This window comes from Papaver somniferum, chromosome 4 (genome assembly GCF_003573695.1).
Source record: "Papaver somniferum cultivar HN1 chromosome 4, ASM357369v1, whole genome shotgun sequence".
Classification (NCBI taxonomy): Eukaryota; Viridiplantae; Streptophyta; class Magnoliopsida; order Ranunculales; family Papaveraceae; genus Papaver; species Papaver somniferum.
The window spans coordinates 73,960,935-73,975,911 of NC_039361.1; the positions used below are offsets into that span (position 1 = coordinate 73,960,935).

The window sequence follows — 14,977 nt, forward strand, 5'->3', positions numbered from 1 at the left end:
GTCACTAGCACAATGTAAAACATGATCGTCGAAGACTTTTATCTTTTCGTTGCAACTTGAATATAAGGTACCAATTTCAAAAATAATTAAGTGGTATCCTTCTCCGTAAGAGATGATATAAAAATATATGCATGAAAATTTTGTTGTGCATAAACTAATAAAATTTGTTTTTATTTTATCTCCACATGCGGGCTGTGAGTTAAAACCTCAAAGCCCATCCACAAAAAACCCATCAAAACAAAAGTAACACAAAAACCTCAAATAATAATAGTAACACAAAAACCCCAAGGGTGTCACTATCCACCAGCAATCACCACCAACCAGTAACACCATTACTAATTAACGGTAACAAGACAAACAACATCACTGCCACCATCCTACCATCACCAACCAGCAACACCATCATCGCCACCACCACTACCACTACCACCACCAACCACCACCACCATATCCACCATCGATATAAACCAGCAACACCATCTCCACCAACCAGCACCACCCATCACCATCAGCTTCATAACCATCATTGCCATCGCTAACTACCACTACTAGCAATAAACACCACATCCACCAACAAATACTAGCACTACCAAAACCAAAAGCCTTTTGTCTCGGAACAAGTCCAAGGTCAGGCTACGAAATATCTCGTAAAGAACTATCCGATAAAAGTGCGGCAAAATTTTTACGCCGGATGTCTGGCTTCCTAGACGCGACTTACCCTGAGGTAAAAGTAATCCTTAACACATTCCGTGTCTCATTCGTTTTCGGTACAGAGGGTGCAGTAGGCATCATTTCAATGGGATTACACATTCGTGACCATTAAAGCAATGCATCTACTTACTCAATGTCTCGGTTGTAGGGCTATGGGGGTGGTTCCCCCTTCATAATCCTGCGAGCTGCAGAGCTACGAGAGGAGTCCCCCCTTCACAATTCTGCCATAGTGGTTTACATGTTCGCGGTTTACATATTCGTATTAAAGATATAATCGAGAGTAATATGGTCAGCTCATGTACCTCGTTCATAAAACTCAGGCATTCCCGTCGCTTGTCAGCTCGTGTCCAGCTGTAGAGTTCTCCGTCATCCGGTTAAGGGGATAGTCAACAGATAATGGAGTCAATTCACATACCTCGTGTACATACCTCGTTCACGTGAATTTCTGCTCTCCACGCATTTCTGTCAAGCGCCAACTCTTTCTCCAATCCCTTTTCTTTCAAATCCCGCATAATCGCTTCGTCCCAAGTCAGTTCTGGACGGCCTTTGCGCTTCATCCTTCCTTCTGCCTGTTGAATTCGTCCTACTCGAACAGGAGTATCTGGTGGTCTTCGCTGGAGGTGCCCGAACCAACGTAGCCGATGTTGGGTGAGCATGTCCTCGATTGGTGCTACCCCGAGCTTGTTGCGAACGAAATCATTTCTGATTTTTTCATGCCTTGTGTGCCTACATGCCCACCTCAGCATCCGCATATCTGTTGCATGAATTTCTCTGATGTGCGGGTTTCTTGTCTCCCAGCATTCTACTTTATACAACATCGCAGGTCGGATCGCAGTTTTATATAACTTTTTTTTAGTTTAGCCGTGACCATACGGTCACACAAGATTCCCGTCGCCAGTCTCCATTTGCCCCGCCCCACCTAGGTCATGTGGCGGATGTCCTCGCCGACCTGACCATCGCTGTGGATCATAGATCCCAGATAACAAAAGGATTCTTTCTTTGGTACAATTTTTCCGTCAAGCAAGACATCTCCATCATCCGGTATGGTATCATCGAAGTCGCACCTCAGATATTCAGTTTTGGTCCTACTGAGTCTGAAGCCCTTCGATTCTAGAGTTTGCCACCACCACTATAGTTTCTCCTCTACATATTTCTTCGATTCCCCGATTAGCACCACATCGTCTGCAAAGAACATACACCGCAGGATATCACCCTATATATCCTTCGTAACTTGGTCTATTACTAGCGCAAATAAGTAAGGACTCAAAGCTGATCCCTGGTGTAGTCCTATCTTGATAAGAAAGTCGTTCGATACTCCGTCGCACGTCCGGACACCTGTGACTGCTCCCTCATACATATCCTTGATTAGGGTTATGTACTTCTGGGATACCCTTTTCTGTTGTAGTGCCCACCACATTACCTCAAGGACGATCCCTGCGCAAATACTAGCACTACCATCACCATAAGAAGCACCACCACCAACCAACACCATCACTAACCAGAAACAGTATCACCAAAATTCAGTTTCATCATAAACTAATTGTTTCATCATTAAAATCTTTGATTTCATGATACAAAATAGGCAAAAATAAGTTGAAACCAATTTTTTTGGGATTTTTATATCAAATTTTAAAAATTTGGTGTTTTTGTATCTTTTTTTTTATAGGAAAAGCTTAGGCCTAGAAAGGCACTAAGAGCAGTACAATAGAGTTGTATTGGAATTGGCTGTGGATGCACCACTCAGCCTGCCAACATTGTTCTTACAAGAAAGAGCTAAATTAAAGACATCCATATTTCGACTACGTTGGATGATGCTAAGGTTTAGTAGAACAAAGATATGGGATTTATGACCATATTTCTACTATTGTCTTCTTGATGGTGTCTTCTTTAGTAATTAAGACGAAATCTTCCTTGAGCAGCTTCATGGTAGAGCAACTTAAAGCGAACTAGAATGTCCATTGATTCAGCAGATATTGCAATGTTTGTGTGCTACATTTCTTTGGCCCACTGGAAAGCTAGGTCTGCCCCTCATGTGGCTCTCCCTTCTCCATAGTGTCCTGGATGTCCTCTAGCACCAGTAAAGTTTCCTACAAAATCTGTCATAGTTAGAGCAGTATAATATAATGAATTCTCAGAGTTTTGTAGTGTGCATATACTGATATGCTTCCCAAACCCTGCTTATGCATTCCAAGAGTAAGGAGTAGTGATTTGTTGCATAGAAACGTCAGTTTCCTCATGTAAAAGAGGGAAGTTTTTCATGATATGATCCTGCATAGCATGTATTCTATTATGAGTGCACAAATGCTGCTTAATCTTGAGAGTAGTAACTCACACATTAGGATGAGTTTGTTTATATAAAGTCACATCTAACTTTACAAATATACCAACACGTGGTGGCATAAACACTGCAGGCAGAGCTATTTTTTCCAAATTGGAACCAGGAATTCAACCAGTCAATAAAGATGGTATTGTTATCAAAGGGAGTATGAGAGGAGCCAAGAATTTCCTGCTACACCAAAGAAGCAACGGGACAATTTAGGAACAAGTGAGACATGGTTTCTTCTTCCCCACTATTGCAAACAGTGCATATAGGACTGATATAATGAAGTATGCTAGTTGTTTTGGCATTAGTGGGAAGCATTCCATGTGCACATTTCCAGATAAAGATTTTGATGACTTGAGCCACTTCCATGTTCCAAATGGCTTCTCAGTTTCCAGTTTGAGTGTCATTTCTGTAGAGATGACCAATTTTTTTTCCTTATACAGCTCCTTGACAGAGAACACTCATGTATCATTGAGATTCCATACTATTATGTCTTCTTCATTTAAGTGTGTCTGCAGTGTAACAATCACAACAGCCTCCTCAATGCTGAAATAGGTAGAAACTTGAACTTCATCCCAAGTTCCATCTGGAAGAAGCAGAGATTCTAGCTTTTCAATGTACTGTGGGAAGTTCTGGGGTTTTGGTAGTCTTGAGTTGGTATTTGGAATCCATATATCTTCCCAGATTTTGATCTTTCTACCATTACCAATCCTCCAAGGGCAGTGTTGTTGTATGTTGCTTATGCCTTCCAGAATTCTTTTCCATATCCATGAATCCCCATCCTTTGATTTTGCATCCATGCTAAGAACATTTCTGCCTAAGAGATATTTGGCATCCATGAGTTTGTACCGTAGAGAATCCTTATCATGCTCAAGTATCCATCCAATTTTTGTTATCATAGAGATGTTGAATAGTTCCATATTCATGAATCCTAGTCCTCTAATTTCTTTTGGCTTGCACACTGCTGTCCAGGCTTTAGGGTAATAACCATAAGGATTTTCTATACTCTTTCCCCATAAGAAATCTCTTTGAATATTGTTGACGTCTTTGCAGGTTTTCTTAGGTACCTTAAAACAGTTCATTTGGTAAATACAAGCTGAGGATGTCACAGATTTGATGTCAGTAGGATTTAGAGGTGTATGTTTCCAACCAGTAAGTCTCAGCTTCAATTTTTCTACTCCAGGCTTGAAAGAATTGATTTTGCTTCTATTTGTGAATAGAGGTGATCCTAGGTATTTATCATCCAACTGAAGAACTTGAACTCCCACGGAATTGCTGATTTGAGGAATGAGTTCTGGGTTAGTGTTTTTGCTGAAGAAGACTCCATATTTATGAAAGTTAATTAGTTGCCCAGATGTGCTTCCAAATATCTGCAACAACTGCATTATATTTTGAGCTTCAGTAGTGTTTGCTTTGCAAAATATCATGCAATCATCAGCAAAGAGGAGGTGGCTGATAGATGGTGGTGCTTTCCAGATCTTGATTCCATTGATAATACCCATCTCCTCAGCATGCAGAAGAGTCCTTGAGAGGGACTCCATGCAAAATAATAAAAGATAAGGTGATAAAGGATCACCTTGCCTTAGACCTCTAGAAGGTTTGAAGAATTTATCAGGGGAACCATTGATGAGAACAGCTGGGGTGGAGGTTGGGATGCATTGAAAAATATTGTTGCACCATTGGTCATCAAAACCAATTTTCTTCATAATGGTCATTAAGAAACCCCAGTCCACTCTGTCAAAAGCTTTTACCATATCAATTTTTATTCCCATTGTACCAGAGTTGCCTTTTTTTCCTCTTTTAGACCTCATGGTGTGTATAATTCAATAGCTATGTTGTCTGATATTTGCCTTCCAGGGATGAAAGCATATTGGTAAGGAGATATGATTTTATTTAGTAAGGGCTTCATTCTCTGATCTAAGAGTTTATATATGATTTGTAGGTGGTGTTACAAAGGTTGATTGGTCTGAAATGACTAGGGGAAGTTGGATTATCAATTTTGGGATGAGATCTATGAAGGTGGCATTCATCTCCTTTAGAAGGTGACCAGAGAGGAAGGAGTGTTGAACCACTGAGACAATGTCATTACCAATGATATCCCAGTTGAGTTTGAAGAAATTTGGTGGGAATCCATCTGACCCTGGATCTTTGTCATTTCAGCTTAGTAAGACGTTACATACAACTCTGATTCAGCTGATTACGCTCCACATGCCGTTTCAGACGCAAGCTGAGTCGTATTCTATTTGGGCTACAATGCCTTGCTCATTGGTCGAACCCAAAAAAATTTGGTGGCAGACACAATTTTCCAAAAGGAGTACCAAAACCCAAAATTTCCCCACTCTTGTCATTTTTTGGCACGGTAAGAGGATTCGGTAACGAGGTAAGTTTGCACTCTTTATTCATTCCGGAAGCCATCAACCACAGCAAACGGGTAAAAAAACTTCAACCTCACTTAAATTAGCTTTCTCTAACGATCTAGTGCCTAGGGATATGATAAATGACAAGTTGAGATTCAAAATGCCATTAACCATGATCGACCAAGTCAACAAGTTCTCAGCTGACCGCACCAACCACAAGTACAACTACTACAGTATTTTCACTACAATTGTTATCCATTTCAGTTACGTCAAGGCTCAGTGTCATCCTGTGAAATTTTTTCAAATTAAAGTTAGTCACATCAATATCACCCCCACTGTCTTATATCTTACCTATAATACCCCAAGTGAACATAACCTACACACCTCTTTACTTCTCTGGTATCAAAAAATCAGCTTAATGGCCTCTTCTTCCAATTCAAATCCTCAATCCATAGAGAATCTGGTAAAGAAAATGAACACATCCTTAACCATTCCTGAGGATTTGTTTCCAAAAGTTTTTATCAACTCTGAGAACATCAAAACCAAGCAAGCCCAAGATTGGGAAGGATGTTTTATTGGCAAACTGTGCAGTAATATATGCTTCCAAACATCCAGAGTTAGCAACTTCATCAATGCTCACTGGGAAATGATTGGCAGAATTGAGGTTGAAATCTGGAACAGAAGAAGAAACTTCTACATCCTCAGAACTACCAATGAAGAAGATTATTCTACGTTGAGGAATGGAGGCACTAGAGGGGTTTTTGATAAGTTGATGCTACTTGTGGGAGTACCTGAAAAGGGCCCTGAACTCATTGATGAAGAACTGTTCTCTAAGGTTATGATCTGGATTCTAGTCAAGAGAATCCCTACTCACATAATACCAGACATACCAAACATCATAAAACCAATTGGTGTGCACCAGGGCTCAAAAAAACCTTATGGTAGAGACAGATTTGAAAAAAAATGTGGAAGTAAAAGTTACAATCAACGTAATTAGGTCTCTCAAATTTGGAATAGAAGCTTTTGAAACACCTACTTTATCTCACTGGTTAGAATGTGCTTATGCTCTCAATGGCATCAAATTCTGCAAAGTTTGTAGAATTCTTGATCACCCAAACCCTCCATGCCCATCACCTCCAAATCAAAACAATCCTGATTATCACCACTTACCAACCCCCCAACCAGCACCTGCACCTATAACTCCTAGACAAAAAATGGTTCAAACTGGAAAGGATATCATTCACATACACTATTCTGATGCATATGCAGCTGTTGTGTTTGAAGCAAAAATGAATATTGCTAAAAGGTTGGAGCTTTAAAAGTCAATAGAAAACATTGCATCTACATCAAACAACCACATCATCTTTGGAGCCAAGCCCTCTGTTGCTGAAGCTAATGAGTCTCCACACCCAGATGTCTTAGCCTGTCAAATTAGAAACAAAAGATTAGACTTGGCAAAAAAGATAGCTAGTTCTTACAAGAAAAAACTTCCAAAGTGGAAAGTTGCTGCAAGAACTACTTCCAACAACAACAACACTCTGAGAAAGAATGATGAGGAAACTATTGCTGCTGACCTAGCTGCTGCTGAACAATTCTTCCCAGTCATCAATACCCCAAAGTACTTCCCTTATCATTCCCTACCTACTTTGGCTCAGATCAAAGCAAATATGGAAGCTGAAGCAAATAAGAAGAAAAAAGATGCTTGGAAGGTAAAGAGAAAGGATCATACTTTTGAGAATCCTGATGATATTTCTATCAATACTCCTCTACCCCTTTTATAGACACCAAGAGAAAGAAGGCTATCCCAAATGAAGAAAATTCTCCCCTAAACAGCATGGAAATGACAAGTGCAAAAAGATACAAGGATCAGAATGATTTAATCAGGAGCAGATGGTCAACCCCCCCAACACCTTGGCTAATGGCACTTTGAATTGCTTTGCTGCTGGAACAAGGGTATATAATCTCAACCTTGACTACTATCACTCATTAAACATATATCACATTCTCTCCTTTGTGCATGCGCTGCTTCATAAGTATTATGACAGTATTACTAGAAGGCTCATCTCAAAGTATCCAACATTGTCTTATTTTTGGCAATTCTTCACTTCCTTAGCATGAAATTGTCAAGGATTGGGCACTAGGGATGCTAAAAGATACCTCAATGACATGCTCAATAAACTAAATCCTGACATCATATTCTTGTCTGAAACTAGACAAAAGCATGATAAACTCAAGAAAACTATGCACGATTTAGGAGTCAACAATTTATGGTATGTTAATCCAGGTGGGGCAAGTGGCACTGCTGGTGGATTAGCTTTGTTATGGAAAAGCAATCTATCTCTGGAAGTCTTAGATTGCTCTATAAACCATATCAATGCTATAATCAGAACTGCCAATAGCCCCCCTTGGTTATTTACAAGCTACTATGGCGATCCCTATGACACTCAATCCAAGTTAAAATCTTGGAAAATTCTTGAGCAAACTGCTATTTCCAATAAATTACCTTGGCTGGTTATTGGGGATTTCAACTTTATTCTCTATGATACAAAAAATTTTAGTACTCACCCCATAGATGCTAATGAAGCTTCCATATTCAATGAAAAGATACTAAATTTGGATCTCATTGACCTTGGTTTCTCTGGTTGTACTTTTACTTGGTCAAACAAAAGAAAAGGCCATGGTCTTACTGAACAAAGACTGGATAGAGGTCTAGCTAATGATAATTGGCTTGACATCTATCCAAACACCATTATCACAAATATGCTAGCCATTGGTTCTGATCATCACCCCATCTTTTTAAATTCTAATCCTCACTGGAAGAATGGTAAGATTTCATTCAAATTCTTTGGTCCCTGGTTAGATCATGCTGACTGCAGAAAAATCATTGCTGATTGTTGGAAAAGGGTCACTCCTGGTTCAAGTGCTTTCTCAATTGCCAGAAAACTTAAAGACATTAAACTACAAATCAGAGTCTGGAACAAGGAAGTTTATGGAAACATCAAAACCAACATTGAAGAATGCAAGCAACACTTAAATTGGATGCATACTCAGAGCAGACAGAGGACATGCCTTAGCTGATGCTAGAAAGCAGCTCAAAAATTGGCAAGACATAAAAGAGAAATTCTGGAAAACTAAGAGCAGGGACCAACTCATCAAGTTGGGAGATCAGAACACAAGTTACTTCCACAGAGCCACTAAAAGTATAACAAGAAGGAATAAAATAGAATCTATCCAAAATGGGGAGGGCAACTGGATCACTGAGTATCAAGAGGTTAAAGATTGCTTTTGCCAATCACTTCTCTCAGATGGCAAATGCTGACACAACATACCCCACTTCTGAAATCATCAACCTTATACCTCTAGCCATACCCTTTGAAGACAACACAACCCTCAACATGAAATCTGAAACTGAAGAAATTAAAGCTATCTTATATAGTAGTAAGGTGTTTTTGTATCAATTTTGTTTAATATGGTATTTTAATGGATCTCAACATTTAAACGGAGTTTTTTGTACTCCAAATTTGGTCATCCTAGCAAGAGGGCCTATATTTGAAGGACGGGGTGTTTCCGTTTACCGTGGCAGTGTGCACCCTACCAAGAGGACCTATATTTTTGTTTTTGAAGCAAGCGGGCCTATATGATGACATGATCAAGACCGTTTGATTATGGCGGAGTCTGCAGTATGGATGGCTGCAAATCCTGCAGTTCAGGCTGTTTAGTACTTCGGCTCTGATGCAGTTGGGATAACAGTGGAGAAATGAAATAGAATGGGATACTGTAACTAGAGATACAGAAAACTCATTTCACCCAGACAATGTTGAAGCTTTTGCCGCCAACCAGAACTCTCTCACCAGTTGCTTCAAGAACAATTTCGTCTTCCTCTGAAAGTTTGTCGATGTTGCCTTCCAAGCATACTGATGTTATACAGAAATTACTGGAATGTAAAACTGTTTCACGGTCACTTAAGGTTTTCAGAAACAGTTATAAGAACCCAGAAATTTATTCTGCAATCATTCATATTATAACTAGGGATAAAAGATATCCCCAGGCAACGTGTTTGATGAAAGAGCTCATCGAAAATCTTCGCATGAACAAAAAGAATCGCCATATTGCTTCGTTGGCTTTTAATGCACTTCAAGGATTCGAAAGCTCGAAATTTACACCAGGAGTATTTGATGTGTTAATTCTGGCTCTCTCTCAAATGGGTCTTGTTGAGGAAGCTTGTTGGGTTTATAAAAAGACTAAAGCTTTACCAGGAATTCAAGCTTGCCATTCTCTTTTGCATGGGTTTGTTAAATTGAGTAACTTTGATTCTATGTGGAAATTTTACGATGAAATGGTGTCTCGTGGAATTGCTTCGAATGTTGTTACTTATGACACTTTGATCAATGCTTGCTGCAAACAAGGAGATATCTTGAAAGCCTGTAAACTATTTAATGAAATGGTGGAGAAAAAGATTGATCCCACAGTAGTAGTGTACACTAGTGTCATATCTGGTTTGTGTAAAGAGGGAATGATTACAGAAGCCTTGGATGTGTTTGGATTGATGGAGAAATCGGGTATGTCCCCAAATCTATATACGTATAATGTTCTAATTGATTGCTACTGCAAAATTGAAAACATCAATCAAGCACTTGCTTTGTACAGCCAAATGCAAGTGCAAAATGTGCAGCCAAACGTCATCACATTTAGCACCTTGATTGATGGTCTATGTAAGGTGGGTGAGTTTGGATGAGCAAGACAGTTGTTCGTTGATATGGCTAAGTTTGAGGTGATCCCAAATATTTTTGTTTATAACAGTCTGATTCTTGGTTATGCGAAGGCAGGAAACATTTCTGAAGCCTTCTTTCTCTTCTCAGAGATGGGAAAAGTAAGTATTTCACCTGACATTTTCACTTACGGTATACTTATGAAGGGGCTATGTGAAATGGCCAGAGTAACAGAAGCAACTGATCTATTTCATAAGATGGAGAAAGAGGGTATAATTGCTAATATTGTAACATATAATATATTGATCGATGGATAGTGCAAAGTTGGGAGGTTAGAAAAGGCTTTGGAGATTTGTTCAGAAATGACAGATAAGGGTCTCGATCCAAATGTGATAACTTATACTTCTTTAATAGATGGGTATTGTAAAGAGAAGAACATGGAGGCTGCCATGGGCTTGTACTCGGAGATGGTGATCAAAGGTCTTGTACCAGGTGTAATTACGTTTACAACCTTGATTCATGGGCAATTGAAAGCCGGTAACCTGAAAAAGGCATCTAGGCTTCAAAACGAGATGAAAGAGAGAGGAATTTCACCAAATGCTTTCACACTTGGCTGTTCAGTTGATGGATTGTGCAAAGATGGTGGTGCCCCTATCAAGCTTTTGAAGGCAAAACGGGATTCTAAAGGAAGTCAAGAAGATCTCATTTTGCCAAATTGAGTTACATAATCCACATTGATTCAGGGTTTGTGGAAGGATTGACATATCTCTGAAGGCCAGTAAGTTTTTCAAAGATGTACTGGTTTGATACCAGGTGTTCTTACTTGCAAACTCCATGTCAGGACAAGCATATCTTAGATGCATTGATGGCTTACGCAGGCATAGGCTTTGTGCACGGATGGACATACCAGCCTGTGTTCTTACTTGCAAACTCCTTATAGAAGGGAAATATCAGGACAAGCATATCTTCGGTGTATTGATGGCTTACGCAGACACGTTAAAGAGCGGGATTGAATGCATTGTAGCTGTAGATCACATGTTCCAAGTCTGGTGTTTTAAGAATCAGAATGGCTAGGAATGCACAGATAAACTGCGGGTAAATGGGAATGACCTTTTAAAAATTCTCTCCTCAAATGACTGCTGAAAGCATCACCATTCTCCCCAATGTAGAGAATGCCTAATTGTTTCATATTTAAAGAACACCAGATGAAATAAAAGGGAATTTTATTGTTTTAATACCCAGATGTTGAAGTAGAATATTTTTTTTTGTTGTAATAGTTGAGGGACATTTCATATTTAAAGAAACACCCAGATGAAACTAAAGGGATTTTTATGCGTTTCTCTGAAAATAAATATAATTGTGAAAATAGCTGGGAAGTATACAATCACTACAGAAAAGAGTAACATGAGCCTCGTACGAGCACTGGAAACAGCACAATTACAAGAGCTTTTTTCTCTCAAAGAAGCTTTTCAAATGCCATAACTGCAAGCCTGCAACTGATAGGCAGACAAAGAGAGAGAGGAACCCAAACCAGGCCATTCTGCTGGTGGTTGATTTATTCAACTCCTGCATCTCTTCTTCCCTGGAACATCACAGCAACAATAAAAATAATGTTCAGAAAAAAATTGACCTGAAAAAATAATAATGATGCACATCATACTCTGATATGGTTGTTTGTTAGTGTGGGGGACTTGGTGAGATGAAATCTTGCCCTCTATTTCATCCATTCCAAACTTTTTTGGTATAATCCAAAGAAGCTTGATGTGATCGAATGATTGTTGTTGGGAGGATAGGGTTTCTGGCTTTTGGTTGATTCTCAACTAAGTATATGTCCCGCTACAACCGTCACTTTTTCTTTCAAACATTCTCTTTACTTTTTACATCATTGGCTACCATTTATCTCTTCTCCTACAATATTTTCGTGCACATCACATGCATTCTCTATCATTTACTTACCTCTCGCGAAGATAAAACATTTCATCGTGAATAGCTTGAATTGTATCCTCCAACTTCTTCAGCTCCATTTGCATGACCTGGGAACACAAACATTGGATGGTATCTGGCTTCAAATTTTGGAGTTTATGGACATAAAGACATATAAGATTACTCCAACTCGTATTTAACAACCAAAACTAAATAGTGTCACAATCAAGAGTTTGGCCATGTGCCGAAGTTGACACTAATAACCATCAACAAGTACCTACTGTTATCATGAATGATCAGATAATTGGAGATTAGAGATGATAAACATTCTTATGATTGTTCATAAAAGACAGATAACAGAGACAAATGCAACAGGTGCCACACAAGCCTTTACGAAAAGAACTCGTACATGAATTCTTAAAGGTAAACAAATGATCTCATATACACAGGCAGAGAGATGGAATATGGTAACTCTAGTCAAATTAAGAGAAATGCAACTCAGAAAGCCTAAATAAGACAATTAACAACAGTTTGAATATAGAGAATTAAATTACTCATAACAATTAAGGAAAAATTAAATAAACTACCATCATGTGCCACAGATAGTAAACAAAAAAAACTAAGGATGCATGAGGAATGATAAACCATAACCTGAGTTTTAAAAACAATAGGGTTAACCACAATGACGAATCTGGCCAAGGGTGACGACTTAGCCATAATGGAACCTAGAGTAGCGATGAAAATAAATCTCATTTTCAGTTCTTAATCTGGGACAAAATGAATGGCCTTTGACATAGAAGGAAACATCACCGTGGAATTAGTATAAGAAGATCAAAACATAGCTCCCTAACTCGTCCTCCAATAAGACATAGTTCCCACCAATCCAAGCACACTGCCTTGGTTTCTATTCAAGAAAGCTCAAATACCTCTCACGTTGAAGTTGGATTATGTAACATCCATTAAAAACTAAGCTAAATTAATTGAGATATAGGCCCGTCCATCATTACAAGACAAATATGAAAAAGGTCTTGCTTGGTCTTCCAATTCTTATAATGATTCCTAAAGTTCAAATCGTCAACGACAAGCAAACGGAACTAATACGAAAAGAAGTTGTACTTGTTATCCATATGATTCCCTAACATTCTACAATTTTGTTTGGTGCCAGAGATTTTGCCTAGGCGGAGTTTTCCCAACACCAACTAAGTAATTTCACCACTATAAACAAACAGTATGAGAAAACTAAACACATGTTCAAAATCGACACATAATTGACTAGGTAAAGTATGGACAATTCATTTGTGCCAAATCATCCTAACAACCGTAATTGTAAATAACTACTGATACTAGCAATGAGCTTTACTTATACAAAACAATCTAACATTAAAAACCAACACCAATACACAACCAATTTACAATTATCTACTTCCACCTGAAGTGCATAAACTTCATGCTGCTATCTGCTACTTATCAAAAGACATGCCATACAAACATAGAACTTACAAAAAATCTAAGAAGGGATAGGATTTCTTACATCAACAGAGCCCTTCTTAGCAACATTAGGCCAATCTTTAGCAGCATAACCAGTTTTCCATTCAAAGTCAACTGTTAATGTAACTGGTTGTTTTTGTTCAACAGCCCAAAAACAAGCCATATAATCACCAGTTTCAGGAGCCGTAAATGCGAATTTTCCAGACTCAACATGATCACCAGTATGTAAATTGTTCCCAAACGACGATGTAACCTAAAAACATCAACAACACCCAGTATTTCAAAAACCAGAATAACCAAAAAAGAAAAAATTACAAAATCCACTAATCAACAAGAAATTAGGGTTTGTAGAGTCTTACCCTGACAGTAATTTTGTGAGATTCAGGTAAAGGATGAGTTTCAGTAGGGTTAACAATATGATAATTACCAACAGTCATAGCGTTGGTTTTAACTTCTTCCGATATACATTTTGTATGACCAGATTGAATCTCAAAACGAATAGATTGAACAGTTGTTGAAAGATGACCTAGAATTACAACAACGAGAATTCCAAATCTACACATCTTGAGTAAGTTTGGGTCCAAAAATTAGGGTTTTGGATAGAGTGGGAAATAGAGATTGAATTTTGATTATAAATCTAGTACCGTGTGTTGTTTAAGATCTGAGGTTTTTGGTTTGGGAATTTTGGAAGAGTTGAAGAGAAGAAGTAAGACTAGGAATGCTTCTTTGAGGAACAGACCAGCTGACTTTTTTCGGCGACTAAGATATTAAAATCACATCATCGACTCACACGAATTCGGTACTGACTTTTTTCACGCGCACGGTCCTTCGTACAGCACAAATCCGGTACTGTGCCCTTCACTAGCGAGCATGGGCCGCATGGCTCGCTATCGGTCCTTATCTATATAAGCCCCGTTTGGAATTTGCTTTATTTCTATCAAAATCACTTTGAAATAAACTTTTACTGAAAATTGTGTGGTAAATATTTTTAAGTGTTTTTAGAGATGAGTACTTTCATTTTTGACCTTGTTAGCCCACTAGTTTTTAAAAGCTGGAAAAGCAGAAACTACTCATATACAATACGGCGATATTAGTGATATAAACATATACAAAAGATTTATGTCTAATTAATGAATTATCGTCCTCCATCGTATACATAGATGTATATATCATATTCAAATAAACTCTGTAGTACAAATAAGTGAAATAAAGGTGATTGAACCATTGGATCAAAAAATATTGTAACTCAGACTAATAAATCATTATATTACATATTACTAAGGATATTTTATTGTCTCCATTGGTCATAAAAATAAATAATACATAAATATATTGAAGTTGGTGTGAGCTTTTTCAAATTTCCAACAATAATAGGTAGTAGATGAATCTTAAATATATATTTTTCATCCACCCCAACACTCGTGCCTTGGATATTGAGATTATTGATCGATATTCTATGATTATCC

At 38.3% G+C, this 14,977-nt stretch overlaps 1 protein-coding gene and 1 pseudogene across 1 annotated transcript; one reads left to right on the forward strand and one right to left on the reverse strand.

Annotated features, from left to right (window-relative positions):
• The first annotated feature begins 9,088 nt into the window (after positions 1-9,088).
• LOC113272693 lies at positions 9,089-11,190 on the forward strand (annotated as a pseudogene).
• A 155-nt stretch (positions 11,191-11,345) lies between these two features.
• On the reverse strand, positions 11,346-14,274 carry LOC113275910 (transmembrane emp24 domain-containing protein p24delta9-like). The gene is made up of 4 exons (XM_026525485.1): positions 13,871-14,274; positions 13,555-13,764; positions 12,057-12,133; positions 11,346-11,682 (listed from the first exon to the last, which is right to left on the reverse strand). The coding sequence occupies exons 1-4, from the start codon at positions 14,072-14,074 to the stop codon at positions 11,538-11,540; spliced, it is 636 nt and encodes a 211-aa protein (XP_026381270.1). The 5' UTR covers positions 14,075-14,274; the 3' UTR covers positions 11,346-11,537.
• Positions 14,275-14,977: the final 703 nt, after the last annotated feature.